Source organism: Halichoeres trimaculatus, unplaced genomic scaffold (assembly GCF_033239565.1).
Source record: "Halichoeres trimaculatus isolate MK-OKI-2021-1 unplaced genomic scaffold, fHalTri1.1 fHalTri1_scaffold_18, whole genome shotgun sequence".
In the NCBI taxonomy this organism is placed as follows: domain Eukaryota; kingdom Metazoa; phylum Chordata; class Actinopteri; order Labriformes; family Labridae; genus Halichoeres; species Halichoeres trimaculatus.
Genome location: NW_027437196.1, coordinates 13,426,929 through 13,454,377, shown reverse-complemented (window position 1 = coordinate 13,454,377; position 27,449 = coordinate 13,426,929). Strand labels below are relative to the sequence as shown.

At 41.1% G+C, this 27,449-nt stretch overlaps 1 protein-coding gene across 7 annotated transcripts in view; it reads left to right on the top strand.

The window, feature by feature from the left end:
- atp8a2 (ATPase phospholipid transporting 8A2) overlaps window positions 1-27,449 on the top strand; it is a 64,453-nt gene that overhangs the window by 20,034 nt on the left and 16,970 nt on the right. For 6 of the 7 annotated variants that reach the window (XM_074693052.1, XM_074693050.1, XM_074693048.1 and 3 more), the window contains 12 exons: window positions 78-166; window positions 423-467; window positions 624-696; window positions 785-973; window positions 1,058-1,107; window positions 1,203-1,272; window positions 1,366-1,450; window positions 2,809-2,948; window positions 3,942-4,080; window positions 4,712-4,776; window positions 16,947-17,119; window positions 24,968-25,151. In XM_074693052.1, the coding sequence (XP_074549153.1) occupies window positions 78-166; window positions 423-467; window positions 624-696; window positions 785-973; window positions 1,058-1,107; window positions 1,203-1,272; window positions 1,366-1,450; window positions 2,809-2,948; window positions 3,942-4,080; window positions 4,712-4,776; window positions 16,947-17,119; window positions 24,968-25,151 (1,302 nt within the window). The remainder of the gene's footprint in view (window positions 1-77; window positions 167-422; window positions 468-623; window positions 697-784; window positions 974-1,057; window positions 1,108-1,202; window positions 1,273-1,365; window positions 1,451-2,808; window positions 2,949-3,941; window positions 4,081-4,711; window positions 4,777-16,946; window positions 17,120-24,967; window positions 25,152-27,449) is intronic. The other variant, XM_074693049.1, reaches the window with a different exon arrangement.

Sequence of the window (27,449 nt, the reverse complement as noted above, 5' to 3'; positions counted from 1 at the left end):
CATCGGATGCACTAAACTACTGTTGCATAATAAATCAGAACAAGTCCATCAGTGTTTGTGTTTGTTTCTTTTTTCAGGTGAAGTATCTCTTTTCTGACAAGACGGGGACTCTGACCTGTAACGTCATGAACTTTAAGAAGTGCACCATTGCAGGAATTACATACGGGTAAGCCCGCTCTTTTCTTCTTTAATACACTCTTTCTTCTTGGCTCATTAAAGAAACTCAGCCTGAGTAAACCCACTTTAACCCTCTTACTCTGAGTTTCCTCTAATCTTACTCTACTAAACCAATTACTGACTAATTATTAGTAAAGAATGACTCGTTAACTATCGGTTGATTGAACTCTTGCATGCCTGATCAAATCACCTAATCTACTCAGTAACTGATTCCTTTTGCAATTCAACCTCATTCATTGCTGCAGCCACTTCCCTGATCTTGACTGTGACCGTTCAATGGAGGACTTCAGGTATGTGACCTCTGACTTCCTCACCCCTCTGTCCTTTTTCCTATAGAAGCTGCATGTTTATAGATTAATTAATATATCTTTGGTTGGAAAAAGAACAACTTTTCTCTTTGATCATTTTCTGCTTTGCATCAAAATCGACTTTTTCTCACCGTGCAGCAACCTGCCATCCAGCAGCAACAACTCCACAGAGTTTGACGACCCAACCCTCATCCAAAACATAGAAAGCCATGTAAGAGTCAGTGAAAGTCTTCACATTTGATTCAGCTGAAGGAGAGCGTCTTTGAATGCCCTCTATATGTTTGTGTTTGTGTGTTTAGCCCACATCCCCTCAGATCTGCGAGTTCCTCACGATGATGGCGGTGTGCCACACCGTCGTCCCAGAGAGAGAAGACAACCAGATCATCTACCAGGCGTCATCACCAGATGAAGGAGCCCTGGTCAAAGGCGCCAAAGGCCTCGGTTTTGTCTTCACCGCAAGAACACCAGACTCAGTCATAATAGAAGCCGTAAGTGTGTGTCTGCGTGTGTTTTTTTTCTGCAGTAGGAGCCTTTTTCTGGGAGTTATGAGCTGATATTTTGTTGTGTTTCAGAGGGGAAAAGAGATGAGCTATGAGCTACTGAATGTTCTGGAGTTTTCCAGGTAAATGCTCCCATAAAAGTCCTTCTCAGTCAGTAAATTACTCTGTAATTTAAGACAAGTGTGTTTTAAAACTGAGCCCACTGCTTCCTCCACAGTAACCGCAAACGTATGTCTGTGGTGGTCAGAACCCCCAGTGGGAAGCTGCGCCTGTACTGCAAAGGAGCGGTATGTTTATCTCATTAAAGTTTTAAATCAGAATTACTTTTCTCTGACAGATTCTTCATTAATGATGATTTCTTTTTCATTCTCTTTTGGCAGGATAATGTCATTTTCGAACGGCTGATTGAGTCATCACAATACAAAGATTTAACCGTTGCTCATCTGGAACAATTCGCCACAGAGGGTAAGAAGGCAGGGTGAGAGCTGCACTGTAAAAACTGAAATCTTAGCAAGTGTTTTTGTTGTTTTCAGAAGAAAATGTTTTTTAAGATCAACATGAGCCACATTCATCTGACCAGTCCAGAAAATGTCTCGTTTTGACTTATTTAAAGACAAAAATGAGGTCTGAATTACTTGTAACAAGTAAAAACAAATGTGCCAATGGAACAAGAGCAATTTGCTTGAAACTAGAACAATATCTAATACAAGAAACTTTTTCCTTTTCCATTGGTATTTTTTTCACTTGTTCCAAGCAATTCAGACCTTGTTTTTATCTTTAAATAAAACTTTGATTGAAACTTGTAACAAGACATTTTTCTGGACTGACCAGGTTAATGTGGCTCATATCAAGTATAACAAGACAATTTGTAATTAAAATAAGACAAAAACACTTGATAAGACTTTATTTTTTTCCAGTGTGGGTCAACATTTTTCTCATGCGTATCTTAACAAACATGTCTAATCCTTAGCCTGTCCTTCAGTTTTTAATGGAGACAAAAATAAATAAGGACACTTCTGTTAAAAATTGATGGCACAGGAATTTAATGAAAACAATGAAAAAGATGAAATTCTGTGTGAACTCATGACTTCACTTCAACTCAAAAGAGCTCATTGAGTTTTCAACCAAAGCAGCAACATGCAGTCAATACTTGTACAGATCTGAGACTCATTTAGCAATAGAGAGGCAGCTCTTAACCCTTTGCGACTTACTACACCAAGTCTGCCAGAGTGTATTTTACACTTTTACATGCTGTATTGTCACTAATACAACCCTTATATACAAAACTTTACAAATATGTATGGATTTTGTTGCAAAAAGTGAAGTAAACCATAAAAAATGACAATTTTACACAGATTTTTCTAAATACAGAAATGTCATGGCTGTATTCCTCAAAAATGTAAATGTAAAAAAATGAGACGACATGTTTTCACCACAGGAAGTGAGCAATAGTGATCTGGCTTGTTATGTTTTTGTTGTTTACACTTTTAACTGGATTTCAACCACATTGGTGGAAGTTAAAATGTAACTATCTTCTCTGGTTTCAAATCTGCCACCAATCAAAGCTTAACTAAGTGCTACGCTGGGTTTTATAGGGTTACATGGCACTAAATCTGATGAGGAATTTCTCAGGACTTGTTTTTCATGGCCAAAGTCTTACGTCCAATCAGCCTTCAGAGCTCTGTGTCCAGTCATTTATCCTGATACTCCTCCATGGTTTCTGGTCCTGAATTCACTCGTTGAAAGTACCCTTAAAAAGTATTAATGCACATCTATTTTTTACCAGGCTGGTTAACCATGAAGAACTTCTCTTTTCCATCTAGGTCTGAGGACTTTGTGTTTTGCGTATGTGGACCTAGAAGAAGATGCCTACCAGGAATGGCTGAAGGAATACAATCGGGCCATCACTGTGCTCAAAGACCGCGCTCAGAAACTAGAGGAGTGCTACGAACTACTGGAAAAGGTAATCACAATCCTCTGTTGTGGTGTTCGTTGTTTTCTCCAAACTTTGGCAAGATGTTTTTTGATTAAACTGGCTTTGATTGGACTTCCAGAATGCCTGGAAGTCTAAATTAAGAGATAAACAGGAGAGAAAATGTTAATGAGGTTTTGAGACTTAAAATCAAGACAAAGACCTTAAAGAAGAGAGAACACACACACCATATGTTCGCCAGCAGGTGGCAGAGTGACTCTGCCCAGCCCCTCTCTAAAGGCTCCTTCAGTTTATTACTCACTCAGTCAGATTCTCCTTCAAGGTGTGTCTTTATTGAGGAGGATGTAGGTGAAAGATGCTAAAAAGAGAACTTCTGAAAAAGCTTTTGGCAAGAGTAAAGGTAAATCAATAAAATCAGTTCCTGAGATGAGAGAATACTCTCAGAGGAGAGTCGATCTGATGGGTTGGAAAAACCAAGGACTCGGTGCAGTGAGTTGAGGTGAGAAAAGTAAGTGAAGAGGAAAAAAAAAGAGGAAGCAAAAGGAGGAGGAGGAGAAGGAGGGGGGGCTCAGACTGGGAGACCACAGGGGTAATTACCTGCACCAGCCTGCCAAAAGCCCCATAAAACTGGAGTCAACACCACAGTAGTGTTAACTTGTGTGTCTGTGCAAGTGTTTGTGTGTGCAACCGAGTGTGTCTAATGAGGCTACACATGCATTTAAATGCTGAACAAATTAAAGGGGGGTGGTGTTACCCTTTGGCACAAACACACAGAGCTGGTACAGAGGTCCAAAATGAGCTGTGTTGGTAAACTTTCTGGCATCGTTCTTATCCCTAAATTAGACATGGATGATGTTCCCTGGAGATAAAGAGCCCTCACATCCAGGCTGGTGATGTTTGGCAGAGTTTGTAACCTATGGAGATAAGAGTTATTAGCCTGTCATTCTCATCTCTGTGCCCTCTCATTTATTATCCAACCTCTAAGTTACTCTGATTCTGTATTCATCCACTATCCACGGACAGAACCTGCTGCTGCTGGGCGCCACGGCCATCGAAGACAGACTCCAGGCTGGTGTACCTGAGACCATCGCCACTCTTATGAGAGCAGACATCAAGATCTGGGTCCTCACTGGAGATAAGCAGGAGACGGCCATCAACATAGGTGAGAGCATTCAACAGACAAAGTCTGAAAACTCATCGTTTACGTCACAGCTCTGCCAAAAAAAGTGATTGAAAGTTGGAGCAGCTGATGGCGTGGAAAGCCCCCGTGTCACTGAAGCCTCATGTTCAGCAGAGCAGGGAACTCTGTGTATTGTGGAGTTTATTGAGTTTTCTCCAGAAGAAGAGCAGGCATTATGTTGTCTAGGAAATGCCAGACATGTCTCCAGGTTTCACGTGAGTGCGCGGAGTGCTCGGGGTAGAATGCACTTTAAATTACTTGGTAATGACGCTGGTGCGTTTAGGTTTTCTTGGCCGTTTGGGGAAAGTTTCCACAAAAAACGAGACACAAAAATAAAGAAACATCAAACTTTTCAGGAATGTCTTCCTGAGACTGCAGCATTCATATCATGTATCATTTTTCACACACTGAGGTGTTTGGAGATGAATTTCACTCACAGACTTTGACAGAGATATGAAGATAGTTTGGGGTTGAAAGAGGAGACAGGAGTCATGTAGCTGTGTGTAAGAATGGATCTGGATTTAGCTAATCCACTCTCAAATGTGACCAGATTTTCACCTGTGTTTTGGGTTTGAGTACATCTAATCCCTCACCCATCCCCCCTTTCTCTCAGGTTACTCCTGTCGTCTGGTGACACACGGCATGTCCCTCATCATCGTCAACGAAGACTCTCTGGACGTGAGTAGGCTCTGTTCTTCCTGCTTCGTACAGTATGGGGACTTTTTGCGTTTGTTTGTGTGCGTATAGCGGAGGAAGTGGGATGTGTGAAGGGGCTCTGAGCAGGTTACCGTGAGAACTAAGGTGTGGTCCAGAGTGGGATTGGTGGGTGGGGTTCTTTGTGTGCTCACAGGTGCGTGTAATTAAAGTCTCTGGTGTCTCTTCGGAGAAAGGGATGAAAAGAGACGAGCTCTGAACTATCACTGTTTCCCTTTCTTTCACTTCCACTCACTTACAGTACAAGCTTTCCTACAACAGCACAGAGTTGTTACACAACATGTGCATCTCCCTGTAACACATGTGTAACTAAACACCAGCAGCATGTAAAAAGCAGGTCAGAGTGAGATCTGAAACATTCTTTATGTCCAGATTTGATTTTCTACCCCAGTTATGTGTTCATGTGTGACAGCTTAACCTAAGTGCTTAGATTACTGTCATGTGTCCGTCTCATGTCCCCACACACATCCACAGTGTTTCCACTTTTACAGAGGTTGTTTATATCTGAGCCTGGGAAGATTAGGCCTCATAAATTTGAAGTGTAGGAACTACGTTTATGTGCATGTGTGTGTTTGTTTTTGGATTTGTGTGTGAGGGAAGCATTTGTGGGCCCAGAGAGAGTGTTAAACCTGAGGGAGAGGTGTGTACTTTTATATTTGCTTCTTGCTTCGTGTAACTCTGGATGCAGATGGTGGCTGTTTGAAGCTTTTAGGGGGATTTTATTAGTCTGTATCATAATCCACATCACATTAAATCCTCTGTGTGGTTCACATTACATCCAATTGGCATCCTGTGTGAAAGGATTTTAGTGTTTGTCATACTCTAAAATGTAATTGAAGAACTTCTCACCTATAATTAGTTTGCTCTCCCATAATTATGTCAGCTACTGGTAAAAGAAAAATGTTGTGCTTACTTGCGTATAAGTTGTGTCTGGAAGCTCACAGACGTTGGGAACTGATGGTCAGGAGCCAGACAGCGTGCGAGGCCACTTAGACGCTGTGTAAATTGAGTTGGACAGGGTGGACGTTTAATGTCAGGGTTATAAAGGTGCTTGCTGAAGAATGGCCTATGTAATTAGAGCGAGAGGGTGAAAGCTGATACAGTAAGCACTGTGAGAGGATCATTTCTAATGCAGTTTGGAAAATTTGGTTAGCATCAGATGTTTGGTTTCAGTAAACAGTTTGAAAAGGGCTGAATCAATATAGTCTGGTTTGGGTGCTAAACATTTGGCTGCTGGTTTTACAGTGGGTGAGTTTTTATGACAGTTAGAACCATGACAAGGTGAGCAACACCTTCAGCAAGATCCCTTACTCTCAGCCTGGTTAGCGCATAAAGAAATAAGCAAGCTGACGCAAAATGTTGATCCAAAGATAATTTAATTTCCTCAAAGACATCCTTGGAGCGTGGGCGTTACAGTGCTTCCACTGCTTGTTCTTATCAGCCTGCTTCAAGAAGAACAAACATGACAGTGTTGTTGGTTGTGTCACAAATTAGACACTACTGTAAAGACACTTTCAGGCACTGTGCACACTTTGTGCTTACTTCAACCCTGCATTAAATCATACAGGGTAGCATCACCTCAAACCAAACACTGTGGCTTCCCTCTTACTGAAAGTGACAATTATTAATTGCAACCATCAGCCACTGTTTGATCCTCTGCATAGACAATGTGGCAACCACTGACTGTGAGAAGGGTCCTGTGTCCCTCACTTGACTTTATTTATATTTCTAAAGGATTCTTTATCATTGTGAGATAGGGCCGTTTTCACCATATGTGTATATAACTCCAGGATAAACGGTCGGATTGCTTTGCAAAACAATACAAGACAAGGTCACCATAATTTCTGACAGATGTAAAAGTACGATCCAGATCCTGGCAATATTCTGGATACTAGGATCCAGAATATGAAATATGTACTGGGTCATCATCATTTTCAAAACTGTCAGGTAACAAATTATCGTACAAACCTGCAACTAACACCAAATTGTAGCAGACAGTCTGCTGAAAGGGAGTATAACATTAAAGTAGGACTAAAGTGTTGGTGACAATCACAATATGCTTGGTGGTGGTCTGTGCTCTTTGAGTGCTTTTCTAGATTTTTTGATGTATTTTTTGTGCTTCTTATGTCTTTAATCTGAGAGGAGAGAACGGTGGATAGAGTAGGAAACAGGGCGAGAGCGGAGAGCGACATGCGGGAAAGAGGCCTAAGGTCAGACTTGAACCCAGACCACTCACGTGAGGGCGAACCACATGTGGAGCTCGACCTAGACCGTTAGGCCATCTGCACTTTTTGACCGTTTTGAGTGCGCCAGCTGAGAAATCAACTGTGTTTTTCCATACTCTCAGTTTGAACTCTCTTATGCACTTTAAATAGTATGTCTAAGTGTAGATGTACGTGATATGGGACACGACCTAACACTGTCACTCTTTTCTTTGGCACACTAAACTGATGTGTGAAATGAACCTGATAGAATCCTCTGTTTGGAACTTTTAAAGTTCGTCTCCATTTACTTTTCAATCAAGCCCAAACTGTGTTCAGGCTCTGTGAGGAGTTTATAAGTGATATTGAAATAGTTTGTCGTAGTAGTTTATCTTCTATATATTTGTTCATAATCCAAAATTCATTTAAAATAAGGGTATTAGTTACGCAACCAGTTATATCTAAATGCTTTTTCTCAGTATGTTGTGGTCAGGTAGAACACAAACCCATTTCCGGCACATAGACCAAAAGTCCTGATGTCGACACTACGCTGGTCAAAGTTTAGCAGGAGCTGTCCTCTTTCTGAAGATGATTTCTTTAATTTAGTGGTAGTGGTGCAAACTGGAACTGAACTGATGAAAAGAAAAATTACAAAGAGAGAAGAAGAGCAGAATGAAGCTTCCAAAACAAATGCATGTCATGGAAAGAGTCAAATCTTCACTATATTGGGTTATAGTGCTCATGGGAAATGGAGTCTTTATCTGCGACAAACACTACAGATTCTGAATAGTCCTCACGTCATGTCAGCCCTTTTTGATTCTGCCTCTAAGTGTGTTATAAAGTCCATCTCTATTGCTCCTCTCAACCATGAACCTAAAGTTTTCTTCTCTCAGAGACTTATTTTGAAACAATCCTCTTTGATCTTACAGATTTGTCACAGTGTCAACAGTCACAGTCAGGAGACACGTTCAGGACTTCTTTCAGTGCGTTGATTTTACTGACATGAGTTGTTAAAGGCCTCTGGCTTGTCACACTCAAGTTTCTGGCACAGCTGAATAATTTGCTGTGTCCAAAAACAGCTTGTAGATATTTGGCAGAAAGCAATAGCTGTCATCATGTTTGGTTGTTGCTTAACTTTTGTTATCTTAAGTTCTGGACGTGATTGCACCTACACGCCTTGGAAGAAACTTTTAACCCCTTTTCTTTACAAATAACTTCTGGCAGAGAAGAAACCCTTCCTGCAGTTGAATGAGCTGTGATGAGGCAGGATTTGCAGGATTTCCATCGTTGCTGAAAGGTGCTGTCTACCAGAGGCGAAACTCACTGACGCTGAGAGTGAGTGGAAAATTTGCAGAATCACAAGTTTCCAAAAAATCTTTCACCTACAAACAAGAAGTCTACACTGAGATTAACGTTATTTTACTATCAGTGCAGTCGTTTTAGTGTTTTGTGATATGAAAAGAGGGTCTTTGTCAAAAGTGCTGACAAAGACTTTCCATAAAGCAGCCACTTGAAAAACTTGGACTCCATCGTCATGAAAACTTTGGCTTTTAGTACACTGTCGTGGCAAACAGCCATGGATGTGATTCGTCCTTGAGCAAGAGTTTGATTCTGCACCAGCTCCAGAAAAGTTGTTTTTGCTGTTAGAGAGGTTTTTGAAGAAGTGAAGAAGTTGTCGTCCTAACATGTTAACGACAGGAAAGCTTGAACTGTCAATGAGTGCATGACGGTATTTTCCTGACTCAGGGATATATGCTGCTTTTAAACGGGTGAAAAAGTCGTAGATTGTATTTAAGTCAGTGGCGATTGCTCTAAGACTGCAAGGGAAGCTCAGCTTCCCCTAAAATGTCCCCAAAAAAAGTGTTGATATGTACGGCTGTGTGTACATTTCATTGACAAAATATGTGCTAGAATTCCTTCATCTTTTGTCCAGAATCAGCTACCTATCACAGGTAACTGGCTCCACCTCCTTCTCATTCATCCACGCAGCATCTCAGCGCTTTAACGTAGGCGGACACTTAGCATCTTCTGACTTCAACGGGGAAGAGTAGAGTGGGTTGTTCCACTGTGGAAACTGGACGGTCATTGGATAAACGCTGGGCTTTGTCCCGCCCATCGGACGCTCAGCGTCTCTGGGGGTCTATGAGGCAGTGGGCTGGCCTGGACGCTGGGCTTCTGCATGATGATTGGATGATCTGTCTGAGGCCGAATCACTTTTTAATTGACAGTAAAATGAGCGATCTTGAAGTATAACCCTCCACTGGAGCATCTTCTCAGTTGTTCTGGACTGATCTTGAGGCTTTATGGCTCCCCAGTGAGTTTACCTTTGTTAAAAATGACGAGCGTTGAGAGAACACTGGTAAAATCCCTGGAAAAAACACCTGGTTGGTACGAAAGGGTCACAGATCATTTTCTTGAAGAGGAACGGAGGGTAGAATTTACATTTAAATAAATAAACAAATTTAAGATGTAGGCCGGAAAGAAATGAGCTTCCCCTTCTTGACTGACCAGCAGCCGCCCCTGGTTAAAGTGCTGCTCAAGAACTATTTCAAATCGGTAATATCTGATTTTTTTATACTCTGTTCTCACTTGCAGTTTAATAATAGCTGGACATGAATGTGGAATCACAAATAAGAACCTGGACATTAGAGACAACACTGTCCTTTGATCTTATGTTCATCGCATGTTCATTATTCCCTGTGGTGTCACCATCATGACTTCAGAGCGCTCTGCTTGTGACTGTTTGTCTTTGTTGATGAAAGTCACACTGTCTTTACAGCTTCACTTATCTCACACTTAAAATACCTCCCCGTCTTCTCAGCTCCTGAGTGTGTGACGGTCTTTTTGAAAGTGTAACCTTTGCGTGAGCGAAAACAGAAGCTGCTTATCAAAATCCCACTCCCAGCTTCACCTCGTAACCTCGTTTTTTTTTTTTTTTTTTTTTTTTAAATGTGTCTCAACTTCTCAACTCTTTTTTGTCTTGTTATCAGTGTGAACGCTGATCAGTGTGTTGGATCCTTTCGTTGCCAGTAGATGCACTCCCTCCCTATCTCCTTCACACGACTACCTCCACCTCTGTCAGCACCCTCTCTGTGCCCAGGAAGCGACGAAACAACCACTGCTCTGTGTGTGTGTATGCGTGTGTGTGTGTGTGTGCCAGAGGCAGAGCAGGAAGAAGTCATGAAATATGTGTGTTTATGCTGGTGGATGCTCAGGAGGTTTGTTTGTGAGTAAAACAAGGAGTGTTTATTGTTCTTCATGTTTGAGATAGACAATCTGGATGGTGGAGGAAAAAAACAGGGGGTGGGGGGGCAGATCAGACCAGACCAGACCAGGCCATGTGAGGGCGTTGAGTGAGTGGTAACATGATCTCCTTTTGGTGCTCCTCCTCATCAAAACAAACCCTGTGAGCAATGCCTCCTGGGTAAACGGTTTGTGACCGCTGAAGCTGCGACAAGTGCCATCTGTCACCTCCAGCTCACATGCCACACACAGACCGACACAAATCTTGAGCCTGTCCGCCGCTGTTTAGTCAACGCTGCAGGACACACAGTTTAAAGTCTGGTTTTCAGCCTTTTATTTCTGTTACACACACACACACACACACACACAAACTCACACGCACACTGTGTTTAATCACCCACATCAGCCTGATAGCTCTGAATATACATTACATCTAACTTTCCCACAATCCCTCACTCCCGGTCATGCTGCCCGCAGTACAACTCTTAAACAAACAACGTCTTTCCTCTGCTCGTTAATCATCTTTATGCACACACACGCACACACACACACACACACACACACACACACACACACACACACACACACACACACACACACACACACACACACACACACACACACACACACGCTCATAGACACATTTATAGCACCTTAACTTTCATGCTCTGCAGTTCTGGCATGTCATCAAACTGTTACACTCCATATGTGTCTCTTTGTCTTTTGGTTTTGGAGAGTGTGTGTGTGTGTGTGTGTGTGTGTTAGACTGTGTGTGTCTCTGGCTCTGGCTCTGGCAGCAGAGGATGTGGGTGTTTGCACAGATGCACACTCAGATAATTAAACGGTGTATTAAATCTCACTGGTGACAGATTCTGCACTTCAGTTATGAGCGTGTCTTTCCTCTTCCTTCTCTTCACTCAGCAGCTCTTCCCTCTTTCTTTCTCCCCCTCTTTCTTTTCAGGTCTGACTGTCTCGCCTTACTTTCCTTGTCCTTTGTCGGCGTCTTCTCTTTGTACACTCCTGTTTATCTTTCTTAGAGCTTTTTGTATACGCTGCTCTCTGCTCATGTCCATTTGTCCTGATGGCACGGGCTCTTTAAAGGCCTGGAACAGATCAACATTTGTTCCCCTCCTGTCCTTGCTGTTTTAATTTTTATAAATACACACTGATGTTAACATAGATATCAGTGATTGTGTGTGTTTGTGGCCGTGCTTGTTTGCTCTGATGCTTTGTATAGAGAAGTATGCCATGAGAGAAAAGGTGACCTGTGGTATCTCAGACTCCCTCCATGTTCTGCCCATTTTAGGATCCTAAATATAAACCTGATAAAATTCCACACAGAAAGGCCTGTGAACAGAGTTTATGAAGAGTGTTTTTGTGTGTTTGAGCGTTTCCGTTCCCTCTGAGCTCAGATGCACATGAAAAGTAAACATTTAGTTTGGAGCTGAAGAATGCTTGCTAATGAGATTTGTCAAATTGCAACTTTGTGCAAAGTATAAAGCATTTTTTCCTCCTCCCAGGTCTCCAAAAATAGTGGGTAATTTAGCGTGGGAAAGTGGAAAGTTACTTGGTAATGAATTTTTCTTTGGCCTTTGTGTTTGTTCCCTTCTGAATAATGTGAACACATTAAAAGGGGAGCTGTTTCTCTTCATGCTAAGCTGCTGTTATTTGTTTTGAGTTTACTGTTATGTCTGCTCTCTAGATAAAAGCTGCCAGTTAACTTTAGGCGTGCACTGATCCAGCTTTTTAAGTCCAGATACCAATACTTATACCTGGACTTTGGTATCGGCTGATACCAATACCAATCTGATACAAGTTTTGATTTAACGACAGAATTATGTTTTGGAAAACTTCAGGCTTTTCTAACTTTGAAAACCAAAATGGAACAAAACTTTAGTTAGACTGACTGTATTGTTTTTCTTCTGTTTTCTAAATGTGTAAATGTGTGGCTGGTAAATCTCTAATACTAACAGGAATCCCAGTTTACCTGTAAACCTCAGCAGAGAATAAGTGAGGAATTAAACTTGCACAAATTGCGAGTTGCTGTCAGAGTTGTTGGTGAAACAAGTGTGAAATCCATTGAGCAGCTGAGTTTCTGTAGTTATCCTTAGACATGCACTGATCGATGGGTTGGCCGATTTCCTTAATTTTGGGGGATTGGTGATTGGCCCATCCTTACATATGAAACTGATCCTAAATACCTACGGGAAGGTCTGACAGCTATTGTTGCTTTTTGCTCTGAGACCTAAAACTCAGGACACTTAAATGGTTGTTTAAGTTAAAACATGAAGATTTTATTGTTTAACAGGTATTGTTCAGTGGTTTTAAAATAAAAGGTTCAAATAAGGTTGGAACATAGAAAGCATACGCTGTCAGTTATAAAAAATAAAAAATAAAAATCACTATTGGCCCAAATGGGTATCCTTTTTCATGATATTTTACCCCTACCTTGCAAAAACGTGCATACCTACTGGCCTGATGTCGTAGAAAAACATAGAGCTGAGTTGATTAGATCTGTCCCGTCCTATGGGTTTTCTCTTTGTCACCAATATCCGATCCAACTTTTTATGTCTGTATCAGACCAGCACCAGATACCAGGATCAGACTGGCTCATCCCATCGTTAGCTAAAGCTAATGACAGATGCACAAAAGTTACGTTTTTAAACATCTCCAAAGACTCATCTGGTTGTCATCATCAAGCTTTACTCAAGCAGCTGTGACAAGTCACTGTGCTGCTTTAGCCTCATTCCTGTGCAGGTCATTCATGTTATTAGACGTGGTAAAGGAAGTGGTTGGCGTATTGATTCTGTGGTATCCATGTATCCACTACTCACCTTACTCATTTGAGGGTTGATTACTCTAATACAGTATTAATATTAAGAATTTTATAGGGTAGCTTAGTCTAAGATTTTGTGCCGTTGCCCCTCTGGCAGCATAATATTGAACTAGTTCATTTTTGTCGTGTGACCAAAAGTGCGGTGACTCCTGAGAGCTTGGCTCAGAGGCAGAGGAGAGTGGGCGTATTTTTACAGTCTATGTTTTTCAACCCTGGAGCGGGTGTGTTATTTCTCTTCTATATTAGTTTTGACTTTTTTAAAAAAAAATTTCACATTAAAAGTCATCATTATTTGTTTTATATTTTTATATTTTAATTGATATTTATGGGGGTTTTTTGTGTGTCTTTCTGATATTTTTTCATTGTTGTTGTTTTTTTGGTTGTTTATTTTATAGGCCACTAATGGTAATGATCATTCAAGCTGTTAAATGAACTGTATTTGTCATGTGAGTTGCCTTTGAAGTGTAACGTTTCAATTTACCCTCTTAAACCCAGCATCCACATATGTGGAAATTACATTTCTGCCTCTCAGACCCATGATGCTTTATTTTTTTAAACTTTGACCTATTAGCTACATTTAGGGACACTGCTTACATCATCTTTTGGTGAAATAACAAAATCACCAATTTTAGTGAAAAAAGCAACCTGTTTAAGTACAATAACATTACTAACAAACATCTCAAAGAGAACTAATTTCATAAATAATCAAACTTCCTGCGCAAAGACCAAGTTTACTTACTTTAATCACAAGGTCTTACTTTTTTAAATAGCAAGTTGAGTTAAGAGAAAGAGAAAAGAGAAAGTATCAGCATTGGGTATTGAATAAAGTAGTGGGAATTGCATCAGTTATTAAAGTAGTGGATAAAGGCACAATATTAAAGAGCTAAAGGTGCAATGCATAGGTTAATATGATTAAGATCATATTAGCTATGGTAAGCCTTTAGTTTATTCAGATTTGTGCACAACCAGGCCCCAACAGCCGCCGAAGACTTGATGCATCAGCACCCAGAACCTCATGAGTCTCACATACGACATATTTATGCAATCATCTCTCGTTGAAGCTGTTTACTTTCTATAAAACTGAAGCTTTTGTCCATTCCTCTGTGATGAGGTGACGACAAGCAGGCGCAAAAACTGTGATTCTGTTTTTTCACACACACTAACACAGTGCACTTACACGTGTTTAACTCCTCTATGACAACACATGTACATCACACACACACAGACACTCTGACTTTCAGAACTCTGACAACCTGTAATCCCCTCTAATCCTTTCATTATGTTTTTGTTTTCCTTTCCCCTGTTTGGGGGGAAAAAGGTGAATGCAAACAGGAATTCCGGCGTACAAAGAAAAACACACAGCCTCAGGCTGAGAAAAGAAGAGCAGGGAATTTTCAGGGGGGAGAGGAGGGACACGTGTGCGTTGTGTGTGGCTTTAGGAAGAGAGGCGGCATTGTTCACATGATGTTGTTGCGTACACATATTCTGTGATTGTGCGACTGCTTCGCTCTGTAGATGGAGGGGTCATTTCTCCCTGGGTAACTGGACTCTCTCCTTCAAGGTCTGACGGCTGCCAATAACCCACTGGGACAGTCAGCAGATTGTAAACGGCGCCAAATTTTCAAATGTTTGTGCACTTTTGATTCCAGAGTTTGGTCTCATGATTAGTATGTGTTTAGCTGGACTGCCCATGTTTCCACAAACAATTTCCACCACGGGGCATTCCTCTTTGCGTCATTTCTTGTTTATTATTTATAGAAGCTGAATCCACATGTACATGTTACCAAGTTGCCCCTGGAGAGGCCGTTTCTGGAGCCGTTTGCTGTGACTCTGTTTGATTCAGTTTAGTCTGGATTCACCTGGTTGACTTCCTGCCAAAGCTGTTAATCTAACATCTTTGAACTCTTTTTTTTTTTCATTTCTTGTTTGATGAAATTGCACAACTGAGAGCTCAAAGATGTTTTTTGAATATTTATATTTTTTCTGGTCAAGAAGTAATCTTTAAACTTGGCAGTATACGGAAAAAAAATATTACAAAACACAAGGGACCGTTTGCATGACAACGGTTTTGGATGAAACACAAAAGTTTTGTTGCATTTCAGCCTCGCGTTTACACGGAAACGGCGTTTCAGTCAACCTAAAACGCAAACTTTTGAAACGGCCTCCAGAGTGCGATTTTTCTGAAACTCTCCCGACACCGTTGCCGTGTAACAGTAAGCTGGCGTTTTCAGTGGAAACGCTGACGTCACACTCTGCCTCGCACGCGCGCATACAATAGGACAACAGTACAGTTGTTACGATCGTCGCGAACTACCGTGTTGTGCTTGTGCTGCTCAATCTGCTGTATCTGCTGACTGTCTTTGAACAAAATGTGCATCTTTTGCTCCACTTTTTATTCCCCATTACACCTGATGTCCGGCTCAACTCTACTTCAGTGGAGAACTCCCAAAAGCGGCTTCTGGACAAGACAGTTAAAGCACCACCTACAGGCCTGGCATGCTTACTACAGCGTTTTCAGTCCATCAGCGTTTCCGTGTAAACACAGATTTTTTTCACTGCGTTTTCACAGCGTTTTGACGTTTTCAGATGAAACGTTGTCGTGTAAACAGGGCCTAATCAAAAGTATCAATTTTAAAACTTAACGGGAGCCTTATACACAAACGGCTTCTCTTGTAGAAGTAAATGTGTTCTGCACAATACAGCAGCTAGACAATGATTCTGTTGCCGTGATGCTGAACAGGACGAGTTAAAAGAAAAAAGGGTTTTAAGGATGATTAACACAACTTGCGTTTAGAATCATAGAGGTGAAACTAGGACGCATGAGGCGAGCACATTGAGCCGTGTTATCATACCACTTTGATGCTGTAAGAGCAGAATCTCACGGAAATCATAATTTAGTTATCGGAAATGAGGATTTCAGGTGTGTGTGTGTGTGTGTGCTCATGTGCATGTGTGTGTGGCCTGACTGGAAGCATGTAGCGTGCCTGCTCCTCCACATGGGATTCATTACAACCCAGTAGGTTGTTTATTTTCTCTGTTAATCCCTGTTCCTCTATTATCAAGAGCTCCATCAAAACTGCCCCAAAATGCTACCCCTGCAGGCAAGCTGGCATTCACAAACACACACACACATACTTACACACCCTTTGTTAAAAATGAATGATATATTTCACCCTGAAACCACATAAAGAGGTCTCCTCCATCTTTTCCCCCTGTCTGTCCCTTCTCCCTGGTGGTGTGTAGCTGCTCTGTGAAGTAAGGATCAGGGATCATTGTGCCTCCGGGACTCACGGAGCATCTACAGTGTCTACACAAACACTGAACATTATATTGGCATTCTTAACTGTTTCGTGTACACAGACGCAAATACTTTCCGGAGATGAAAGCCGCCTGAGCAACCAGGAGCACATGTCTTCCATTTACCGCTGGTGGTTTTTGACCTTTCAACAAATTGGTTTAAGTGTTTTGATGTGTGTTTGTATGTGTGTGTGTGTGTGATTTGTATCCTCACCACTTTGTGAAGCCACAGTATCTCCACAGAAACATAAAATTGGAATTTGTGGCCACTTCAGAGAGCCCCTGTCAGATCACATAAAAAAAAAAAAATGGAGTTACGATTGGTTGGGATGCCGATTAGGATTTCTTGATTGTTGGCAAACAGTGTCGTGGTTTCTTCTTGAGGTTTCCGTTTGAGGCCTGGTGTGTTTGTGTTGCTGACAACTGTAGAAAAGATGTTGCAGATGAAACTAAGACATCTTATCAGCTTCTGTAGCTGAGTTTCAGGTGAAAACTTTTCTCCTTTTTGTTCAACAGACTGAAAAAACCTAAACCCTCTCCACTGTGTCTCCTTGCAGGCGACTCGGGCAACGCTGACAGCTCATTGTTCGTCCCTGGGCGACTCTCTGAGGAAGGAAAACGAGCTGGCGTTGATCATCAACGGTCAGACTCTGAAATATGCACTGTCCTTCGAGCTTCGCCAGGCCTTCCTCGACTTGGCGTTGTCATGCAAAGCTGTCATCTGCTGCCGGTAGGGAAGATTTAGTCATCATGCACAAACACACAAATGCATGAACACACATGAACATGCAAACTTTTGATACACCAAAAACAATCTGCACAGATCTCAAAGCCTGAGGGAAGAGCTTTACCTCAAATTCTCTTTTGCCTCAAGATTTCAACATCAGTCATCTTCGTTGTTTCCTCAGTAATGAAAAGTTAGTGACAATTTTTACTGGACATCTACTATAAGATGAGGTTTCACTCCGCTGAAAAATATCAATGAATCATGCTTGTTGCTCATAAATGGAGTATGTCGACGAAAGCTCCAACAAAAATACAAAACAGATCTAAGAAAGAAATGAGTTAATGTCTTGACGAAACAACCGAGACAAATCGGTTTGTAAAAGTCTAGACCAAGTCTGGATTTATGATCTTTGAGAGCCAAATTCTCTGAATGTAATACACATTTAGATAGACCCAGAATCACTGTGAGAAAACACCTAAGTCAAAAAAGAAGAAAGGTTACAGTTGTGATTTTCTTTTAACAGCTATTTGTACTTTGTAAAGACAAAACATGGGATTACAATTTAAATCTTGAGCTGACGTGTTTTGAACGGCGCAAGATCAAAAGGAAAAGTATAAAAAAATCGGAAAGATGCACCCTCAAATCAAAAGACTAAACGCTTGGATAGAAACAAAGCCACACAAACAGCATCTTTTCCTCCTGAAGGCCAAACAGCTGAGAGCCAACAGACGGGAAAGTGCTCTCAAACATTCTGGAGAATTTCCAATCCATAATCACTCACAGATCAATTCTCAATCTATTCTGGGCACGGTGAAAAGAAAAAGCTTGCATGTTTACACACACAGGTTTGGAAACCTGCTTGTAAGAGTGTGTGAAAGTGTGTGAATGTGTGTGCCTGCTTGTAAAGGTTGTCTGTTGCCCACGGTCAGCAAACGAACAAGAATGATGAAAGCCTGACCCGCCTCACAGCAGGGGTAACACAATACACCACACTGCATGGAAATGTCAGAGTCATGACTCATTTACTGCTGGTACCTGAGGAATGGGCACACACACACACACACACACACACACACACACACACACACACACACACACACACACACACACACACACAAATCCTTTGCTGTTATCTGTCCATTTGACCTGGCTGTTCATTGAATGTTTATCGTGTGAACCCATTTTTGGTCTTGTTGCACTCAACACCAGCTGTGGCTTAAGAAAAGTGTTTCCACTCGCTTTTTGTCTTTGCATGTGTGTTTGTGAGTGTGTGAGCATGTGTGTGTGTGTGTGTGTGTGTTACTAGAAGGGAAGTAATTGACTCTTCACTGCGTATCCAGCCCATATCCGGGCTCAGGTCTCACAGGTCTTGCAAACAGCCTCCAGCTTTCTCTCTTCCATCCTTCACTACTTCTTTTTTCCTTTGTTCACCTCCATCGTCTCCTCTCCTTCTTATATCTTTGTTTCATGATCATAGTAGTCAGTATCATTAAACCATTTTTTCATATAGATACTTTTTTTCCACAAAGCTAACTGATAAGAGCATCTCACAGAATAGAGGTTTGGATCTGAGTTTTAAGTTTTCTGTTTGAGTTAGTGATTGAAATGTAGAATATGGTAGTTTAATGCCACATGGAAAAGAGAAAACTCAAATGTAGAGAAGCCAGAACATGTGGAGCTAAATTAAGACACAACTAACTGCATGATTTCATTGTGTAATACAAATAGTCAGGGTGTGTGTTCACCAGCTGTTCAGTTTTAGTTTCCTGTATGAGGAGATAGCTTCCTATGGTCGGATAAACATGAGGAAATAAAGCCACCGGGAAAAATTATTGATTTTTAAATTTCCTTTTTCGAGTCCAAGTTTATCTTTGGCTTGCGTCCTGTTTTAAAACCAGTTTATTTAACTCATTAATCTGAGTAAATGTCAAGCAATCAATCTTTATTTATATAGTGCCAAATGATTAAAAAAAGTTGTCTCAAGACACTTTCCAAAACATTAACAGGTCTAGCTAGACTTATTAACATTTATAAAAAGTTATTTTGATTAAAGAAATGTCAGAGGCTTTATGAGATTAACTGTTGTACAGAAATTTCTTTTTTGACTTTAAATATAAGCCACATTCACTTGACCAGTCCAGAAAAGTGTCATATTTCAAGTTGTTAAACGACAAAATGAGGTCTGAATTGCTCGAAACAAGTTCAAATATTTGCCAGTGGGGTCAGAGAAATGTACTTGTCAAGACTAGAATAATGTCTTAATACAAGTACATTTCTCTTACCCCACTGGCAAATTTTTGAACTTGTTTCAAGCAATTCAGACCTTATTTTTGTCTTTAGATAACCCTAAATAAGACATTTTTCTGGACTGGTCAAGTGCATGTTGCTCATATTAAAGGTCCCTTTTCTGCTCCTTTTCTGCAGCTTAATTTGGATCATTGATGTCTTCATGAAATGGTAGTAACATGTTTTGGTCCAAAAACCCAATAAATCAAGCACAGCAGCATTGTTTCCAGGCTCTCATAGCCCCTCTGTTCAGAACGCTCTGAGTTAGTGGGCGTGACCTTCATATGTAAATGAGCCACCGCTGATATCGCCCCGCTCTACCGCGTCACTGAGAGCGGCACCACGAGCTCCTAATGCACAATGTTTAGAAAACAGCAAAGTTCTCTTACAGTAACATTACAGGCTAAAACAACAGGCTAACCGCAGCTAAAGTTAGCATCCTGAAGCTAACACAGAGACAGGGGGAACACTGAGGAAAAGCTCTTACATCTGCTCCATAGCACACAGCATTTAAAATACTCACATTTCCAGGGTCCGAGGTTTGTTGGCGGATGGTTGGTAATGAGCCTGGATTCAGGACCAGTCTATTCTCTAGCCCTCTGTTGTACTGTCCAAAGTTGGAAAAGCAGTTGGCTGTGAAGTGACTAGCACACACATGCACAGTTTTACTGTGTGTAGCTGGAACATCTTCCTCATAAATGAACTCTAGCCACTTAGTCTTGTCTTCCTCTGAGATGGGAAGCTTGTGCATAGAACTATGTGGCTGTTTACAGCCAAAAACAGAGCAGTGATGGCCCTTCGCCTTCAGCATTCTCCTCCCCGCTGTTGGAGATCTCTCCAGCAGCGGGGAGGAGAATACTGAAATCAGGTCGGACTTGACCCTGATTGGTCAAAAAAGGGAATCGCTGACATCGGCAAATCCCCAGAATCCAAACAATTCATTTTTACATTGTTTTATGTAAAATTTTTACATTTACAAGCACTACTAAGTACAGGTTTTGTCATTAGATATCGCATTTTGTGGGCTGGGAGGAAAGCCAAAGACCCACAAATTTAACTAAAAGACTTGATAAAATGATTTTTGCATAATATGGGATCTTTAATGCAAGTTCCCATGAATATCTATGCTATTCCGTAAACACATGGCAGCACCTGTGACTTAACCTGTGCGAGGGGAAAAAAAAAGCAGAAAATAGCCTCTTAATGAACTGTTTCACCACTTTGTTTTCATTAGCAGCGTTCGATCTCTGCTCTTTGCCCCTGTGTCACTGAGTGAACGTGACTGTAGTTCTGCTTTTTGACACTATCAAATGTTAAAATTACAGGTTGTATTGGGAATGGAAAGTACTGTAGTTTAAACATTTCAACCACCTTGATCTCACTTACAGTGTGTGTGTGTGTGTGTGTGTGTGTTTCTCGGGGCAGCAGAGTCAGGGTGTACTCGTACGCATGGCTTCCTAACTTCACTGCGCGTTTGTTTATCGGCGGACTTAGTGGCAGCTCATTTTCTGCTCAGCTCCACCGTGAAGAGCACTGGGAGCCTTTCATCTCTCCCAGCGCCACTTTAAACACTGCTAACAGTGTCTGGGGTTTGTATGGAGGGAAGGTAGAGTGAGACGGAGAGGGAGAGATAAAGAGAGATTTGCGGTCAGAGGCCGAGGGACACGCAGGCGGACGGGCTCACACACACTTCAGATGCTGAAACAGGAGGAAACAAAGAGCAGAGTTTGATCCCGTCCTTCAGCAACATCCCCATGAGCCAAGACTCTCTCTGAGGTTTCCCCGTGGAAATACAGGCGAGGGGGTGTGTTTGTGCATGTGTGTAAATTGTGTGTATTTGGACACGCCTCTGTATGAATACTAAGCAGACCACCCAGCTCTGTGGCTCCAGCTTGATCGGGACATGTTCCTTCTTACATATTCATAGAAGATAGACCATCTTTATGACCTGTGGGCTGCAGCCGGATGTGTGTGAGGGCGTGTGTGTGTTTGTGTGTGCGTGTGTGTGTGCATGAAGAGTCATACATCTGCTCATGATTTAATTTATCCATATTTTTCATCAAAGCATCAAATTGTGCTCTGTGTGCATGTGATGGTTGATGTGGCTGCACATAATTACATTTTTATTATATCGTTATCAGGACACCGAGACACGTGATGAGGTTTTATAAAACAACATCCACATGAACACATCACGGTCAAACCTAAGAGTCATAAACACTCTGATCTCACTGACATACTGTGATATGTTTGTCTCATACTGAAGAGAAGCTTCTCAAGTTGCGAGTCCTGTACAGTGGTAAATATAGCTTGTTTTGTTCACTTAAATCCCTCCATTGATTTTCTCCATGTCTCCTCCTCCTACTCCGTGGATCTCAGTGTCCTTTGTTTAGGTCGCAGGTAGTAAAAGCACTACTTAAGCTGTGCTGCCTGCGAATAACAGGCAGAAGGAACGCCTCCTCGTATAGGGCTTGTTTTGAAAGACGAGATGAAAACAAATTGAAGCCTGGTCGTTGGGTTCAGAATGCAGCTTCTGAAAACACAAACATAGTTAGCGGGGTTGAATCTCTCTCACACACACACACACACACACTCACACACCACATGAGATCCTGACTGGTTGGGCATAATCACTCACTGATTCAGCTCTCCAAAGAAAAATTGTTGAACAAGGCTGAACTTTAAACTGCACAAATAAAAGGCTGTTATTTGGATGCACACGGAATAAGAATGGATGATGTGGAACAAAGAAACTCTTCATCTCTTCCTAATGTTGAAAACAAGTCAAATATGAATGTGCATGTTTGGTCGCTAGTTATTCAGTTGGCACCAGAATAACTAGCTGGTAACATAAGTTGGTATTCTTTATGTTTGTTTGCACAAAATATTGTAGCCAGACTGTAGCACAGCCATCCACCACTAGCCAGGGCTGTAGCCTCTGTCAATGGCTTCTGGCACAGTGATGATAAACATAGTGATCTACTACCCAGATGTAAACAAGCACAACCGGTTTTTGTTTGTCTCTACAAGTTATTTTGGGGGCTTTTTGGCTTTTATCAGAGAAGTCAGGACAGTGATTACGGTAGAAAACAAGGTGAGAGTGGGGGTGAAAAGAGCCACAGACTGGATTACACAGCTTGTATTCAAACCCAATGGGTGCACGGCCCTAACCGTTAGGCCAGTGAGCGTCAACTGGCGGCGCATGGGCTAAATCCATCTGACTACCAGATTATTACTGAACATACCCCAATGAAGACAAAAAAAACTGTGTTACTTTATTTATTTTCTAAATCACCCTTTGAAAAGTAGCTTGTGCCATAGCCTGCCTTTAATGTAAAATAACAGGGTTAGGGTTAGGCTCTTGTTTCACCCTCTTGTTCAGTTGTAGTTTAGCTAGTAACTCTACTTGCATGGGAGATTTGAGGTTTCAGAGTAGAAATGTTTCCCTGACAAGCCTCTGACAGTTCAGGTGTGTAAGTGTACATGCTTTGTGTTGTGGTGACTCCTCAGATTTTTTCTTTTAGCAACAGCAACAATTTCTTTGCAAACAAGGCAAACAAGTACAGCATTACAAGAAGTCAGCACTATAAATAAATACTTATTAGTCCATTAGTTGAGGCCTAGTGTTCTCCAAAATCTGCAACGCTACATTTGACTGGTGGATGTTTTGACCGCTGCACAAAAATCAAACCTAAAATATGGTATTGCCCCCTGGTGGCTCGCTGCAGTACAGGTAATATGAGACTGTTAACACTGACAAATACTAACAAATAAAAAAATTAGATAATAACCCCACAGTAAGCTTTTGAATCGAAAATAGAGGTAAAGTTATATGTTTGCTATGTATGGCCAGCACAGGTATTTGGACATTTAACTGCAGCGTAAGACCAAAGGCTGGTGGTGCTAGCTCTGCTAATGTTAGCCATACTTGAGAAACCAATTTGAAATTGTTCACAAGCAGACTGATATCAAATTTTGACGCGTCGAATAAATTGCAGACGATTTTGTTTTATTCTCTCCCTGCTAGAAAAATGTCTGCTCAGTGAAATGTAAATTTATGTTAGAGGGCCGGGGGCATAAATGGCTAATTTGAGGTAAACTTGATAAACTTGATGTGATCATTTCTAGGATAAACATCTTAAGTCTTAGTTTATAACTCTTAGACAAGAGGAAATTATGATGATAATTCTTTGTCACGTTCTACCAGTTGATTTATTAATCAAACCTTCAGGCCTTTTCTGGACGGCAAGACAAATGGTCCAAACAAAATGAATATTCAAACTGTATTTTTTTATTTATGTTATTCAGCTGTGTAAACATTAAATTTAATTTATCATATTTATAGCAAAAGATGATAAGATTGTTTACGACTTAATCAAATTACATTATTTATATGTCTCTGATATGGCATATTAGCTGCTGAATGAAACACATTTTAAGAACGAATGACCCATATAATACAAGTTGTTCCTCATTTTATAGATGTTGGATCTCTGATATTGAGATATGACTCCATTACTCATCTACAAATATTTTGCCAGGCAGTGTCAGCGTGTCAAGAGTGATTTTTTTGTGTTTCTTTAACTTGATCTTTGTGGTTGAAGAGAGACTGAAAAGTCTCAGCTCTTCAAGAAACAATGATTTCAAGTGGATTTATTCAGTGTCACATTCCACCGAGTGGAAAAGATGGCACCATCAGGTGATGTGGAGTTCAACACATTTATCAACAAGATACAGAGACTCAAATAGGATCTAAGAAAGCTTAAGGAGGGAGTTGAAGGATTAAAGTAACATATAGGATGAATGCTCGCTGGAACGTGTGAATGTAGCACACGCTACTCTTCTATGTTCTATAAAATCCAGTTTTTAAGGCGGATTGTGTGAGAAAAGAAAGGCTTATGTGGGGAAATACTCTGTAAACCTTTGTTAGTTAGAGCCAAATGTAAAAAAATACAACACACAGTGTGAGGAAGAGCTGATTCAGCACATTGTACTGTAAAATGAATTTTTAAAAAAGTAGTACTCGAGCAAAGCTCGCCACCTCACTATCATCTCTCAGTGTCCCCGGGGGAAAGTGTGTGTAATCGAGCCTCTTTGGGTCCTCCATTGTCAGTGAGGAGACAGAACCGGTTATGAACAGAGGGATCAGTGATACAGGTCAAGAGGGTGGAGTACCACTGGAAGCTCCCTGAACACACACGCACACACACCAGTATAAGTGCACACATACACAAGCGCTTATATGAACACATCAAATGCTAGCTACCCAGAGTGTTATTAGCCGAACAGTGAATCATTGTTTCCTAATGTCCAGAGAGGAGCCGTAAACACAGGCCTGCAAGTGTGTGTGTGTGTGTGTGTGTGTATGTGTAAGTGTGTGTGCCTTTTTCTGCTCTTTGAACTGTTTCCCACTCCTCAGATTTTCAGGCAGGATTTTCCCCTAGCAGCCAGACTCTTCTTTGTCCTTCAAGCTTTTCTTATTTTCCTTCCAAACTTTGCACCTTATTGCAGCTTCCTGTTCCAAACCAACCACCTCTGTTTCTCTTTTTTGTGTCTTCTCTGCAGCGTCTCTCCACTGCAGAAGTCAGAGATCGTGGATATGGTGAAGAAACACGTCAAGGCCATCACTCTGGCGATAGGCGATGGTGCCAACGACGTGGGCATGATTCAGACGGCTCATGTTGGAGTTGGGATCAGCGGCAATGAGGGGATGCAGGCCACAAACTCTTCTGACTACTCCATAGCACAGGTAGGGATGCAGACGTGGAGGCTTTGTTTTGGGACGTGTGTGCCAATAAAACTCACAAGATTTAAATGGAAATAAAAAATAGATTCAGACTTGGCCGTAACAAATGGATCACTGAGAATGACCTCCAGTAGCACCAAGAAATGCACATCAACCCTCCATTATCTGCTCTGTATCAAGATCTGATTCATAAACTATAGTGCTCTCATTATATTCAAACTCAAACATGCTGTAAAGTTAGATTTGATACAAGTTTTGTGTATCAAATGAATTTTCTTCCCCTTTTAGGCAAGTCAGCAAGTGCAGTGCTTTTAAATAAATAACAACATAAATAAATAAATAAATAGATAGATAATTATTTTGTGCATAATCTAAGATCATCTTAACATGTGTGGAAAGTGCTGGGATTTAGCTGCATCCCCTGCCTGACCATCATGGCCCCTGATTCTAACAATAAAAGAAATATTAACAGGTTTAATGAAACAATGCAACAGTTTTAATGGGGTTTATTTGCATAGAAAAAGGAGAGTTTGGCCTCAAATTAGTGCAATAATTTTATTCCTTTATTTCAATTCATTTTACCAGGAAAACGTCATTGAGATTAAAAATCTCTTTTTTTCAGTATTTTCATTTTATTTTACTTGTTTGATTGACAGGGGCGAATGCAGGATACATCACTTCATTAAATTTATAAAGTAGACACCATATTTACGGATGTCTGGCCATGGCTAATTGGCAGTTTGTTTCCTGGCCATGACCAACAGCAGCCTATTCCTGCAAAGTTACAGACAAACAGCATGTACTTCAAAAAAAAAAGTGTTTTCCTGGATCACAATCACTGAGAGTCATCCATCAAAACATCATCAAGCTTCAATACTTACCGTCTACTTTAAAAATTTTAAAGACTCAAAACTAAATTTTTCTGTAGCAGGCTTCATGAGCAATGTGCCTAAATATTTTACCCATTTCACGATCTCATTGGCCATAAAAGTAACGCAACCCTTTTGTGGGCCAGGCTTGTTAAAGGTCCCATATTATGCTCCTTTTCTGCAGCTTAATTTGGATCATTGATGTCTTCATGAAATTGTAGTAACATGTTTTGGTCCAAAAAGCCAATAAATCAAGCACAGCAGCATTGTTTCCAGGCTCTCATAGCCCCTCTGTTCAGAACGCTCTGATTTAGTGGGCGTGACCTTCATATGTAAATGAGCCACCGCTGATACCGCCCCGCTCTTTAGCGTCACTGAGATCGCCGCCACGAACTTCCGAGTGCACAATGTTTAGAACAAACATAGCGAGGCTCGTTTACCGTAACATTACAGGCAAAAACAACAGGCTGACCGCTGCTACAGTTAGCATCCTGAAGCTAACACAGAGACAGGGGGGACACTGAGGAAAAGCTCTTACATCTGCTCCACAGCACACAGCATTTAAAATACTCACATTTCCAGGGTCCGAGGTTTGTTGGCGGATGGTTGGTAATGCGCCTGGATTCAGGACCAGTCTATTCGCTAGCCTTCTGTTGTACTGTCCAAAGTTGGAAAAGCAGTTGGCTGTGAAGTGACTAGCACACACATGCACAGTTTTACTGAGTGTAGCTGGCACATTTCCTTGATAAATGAACTCTAGCCACCTAGACTTGTCTTCTCCTGAGATGGGAAGCTTGTGCATGGAACTGTGCGGCTGATTACAGCCAAAAACAGAGCAGTGATGGCTTTTCAACTTTGGCATTCTCCTCTCCAGATGCGGGGAGGGGATTTGGGGGTGTCTGCTATGGTGGACCAATCAGGTCAGACTTGCTCCTGATTGGTCAAAAAGGGAATTGCTGATGTCGGCAAGTCCCAAAAATCCAAACAGCTCGTTTTAGGACAGGATTTTACATTCACAAGCACTACTAAATACAGGTTTTGTCATTAAATGTTACATTTCGTGGGCTGGGAGGAAAGCCAAAGACCTACAAATTTCACTTAAAGACTTAATAAAGTGATTTTTGCATAATATGGGACCTTTAAATCTTCATCTGCTCATTGTTAATACAAAAAGACAGGGAGGCAACTAAGAGTAGACTTACTGCAGCATCTTGTATTAACACTTTCTATTATCAAAAACAAAACAACAATCATTTTTTTTTCTTCATAAATCAGAATTTCCATTCATTTTAAGCCACATCAAAGCTTAAGGACACAGTTTTTTTATTGAAATTTATAACCACAACAGAACGGCTTTATTATTAAACATCTATCACTGTTAGGGCTTCAGGTCTGTATTTCAAGGTTTAGAAAATGGTTTTCTTGTTAACAA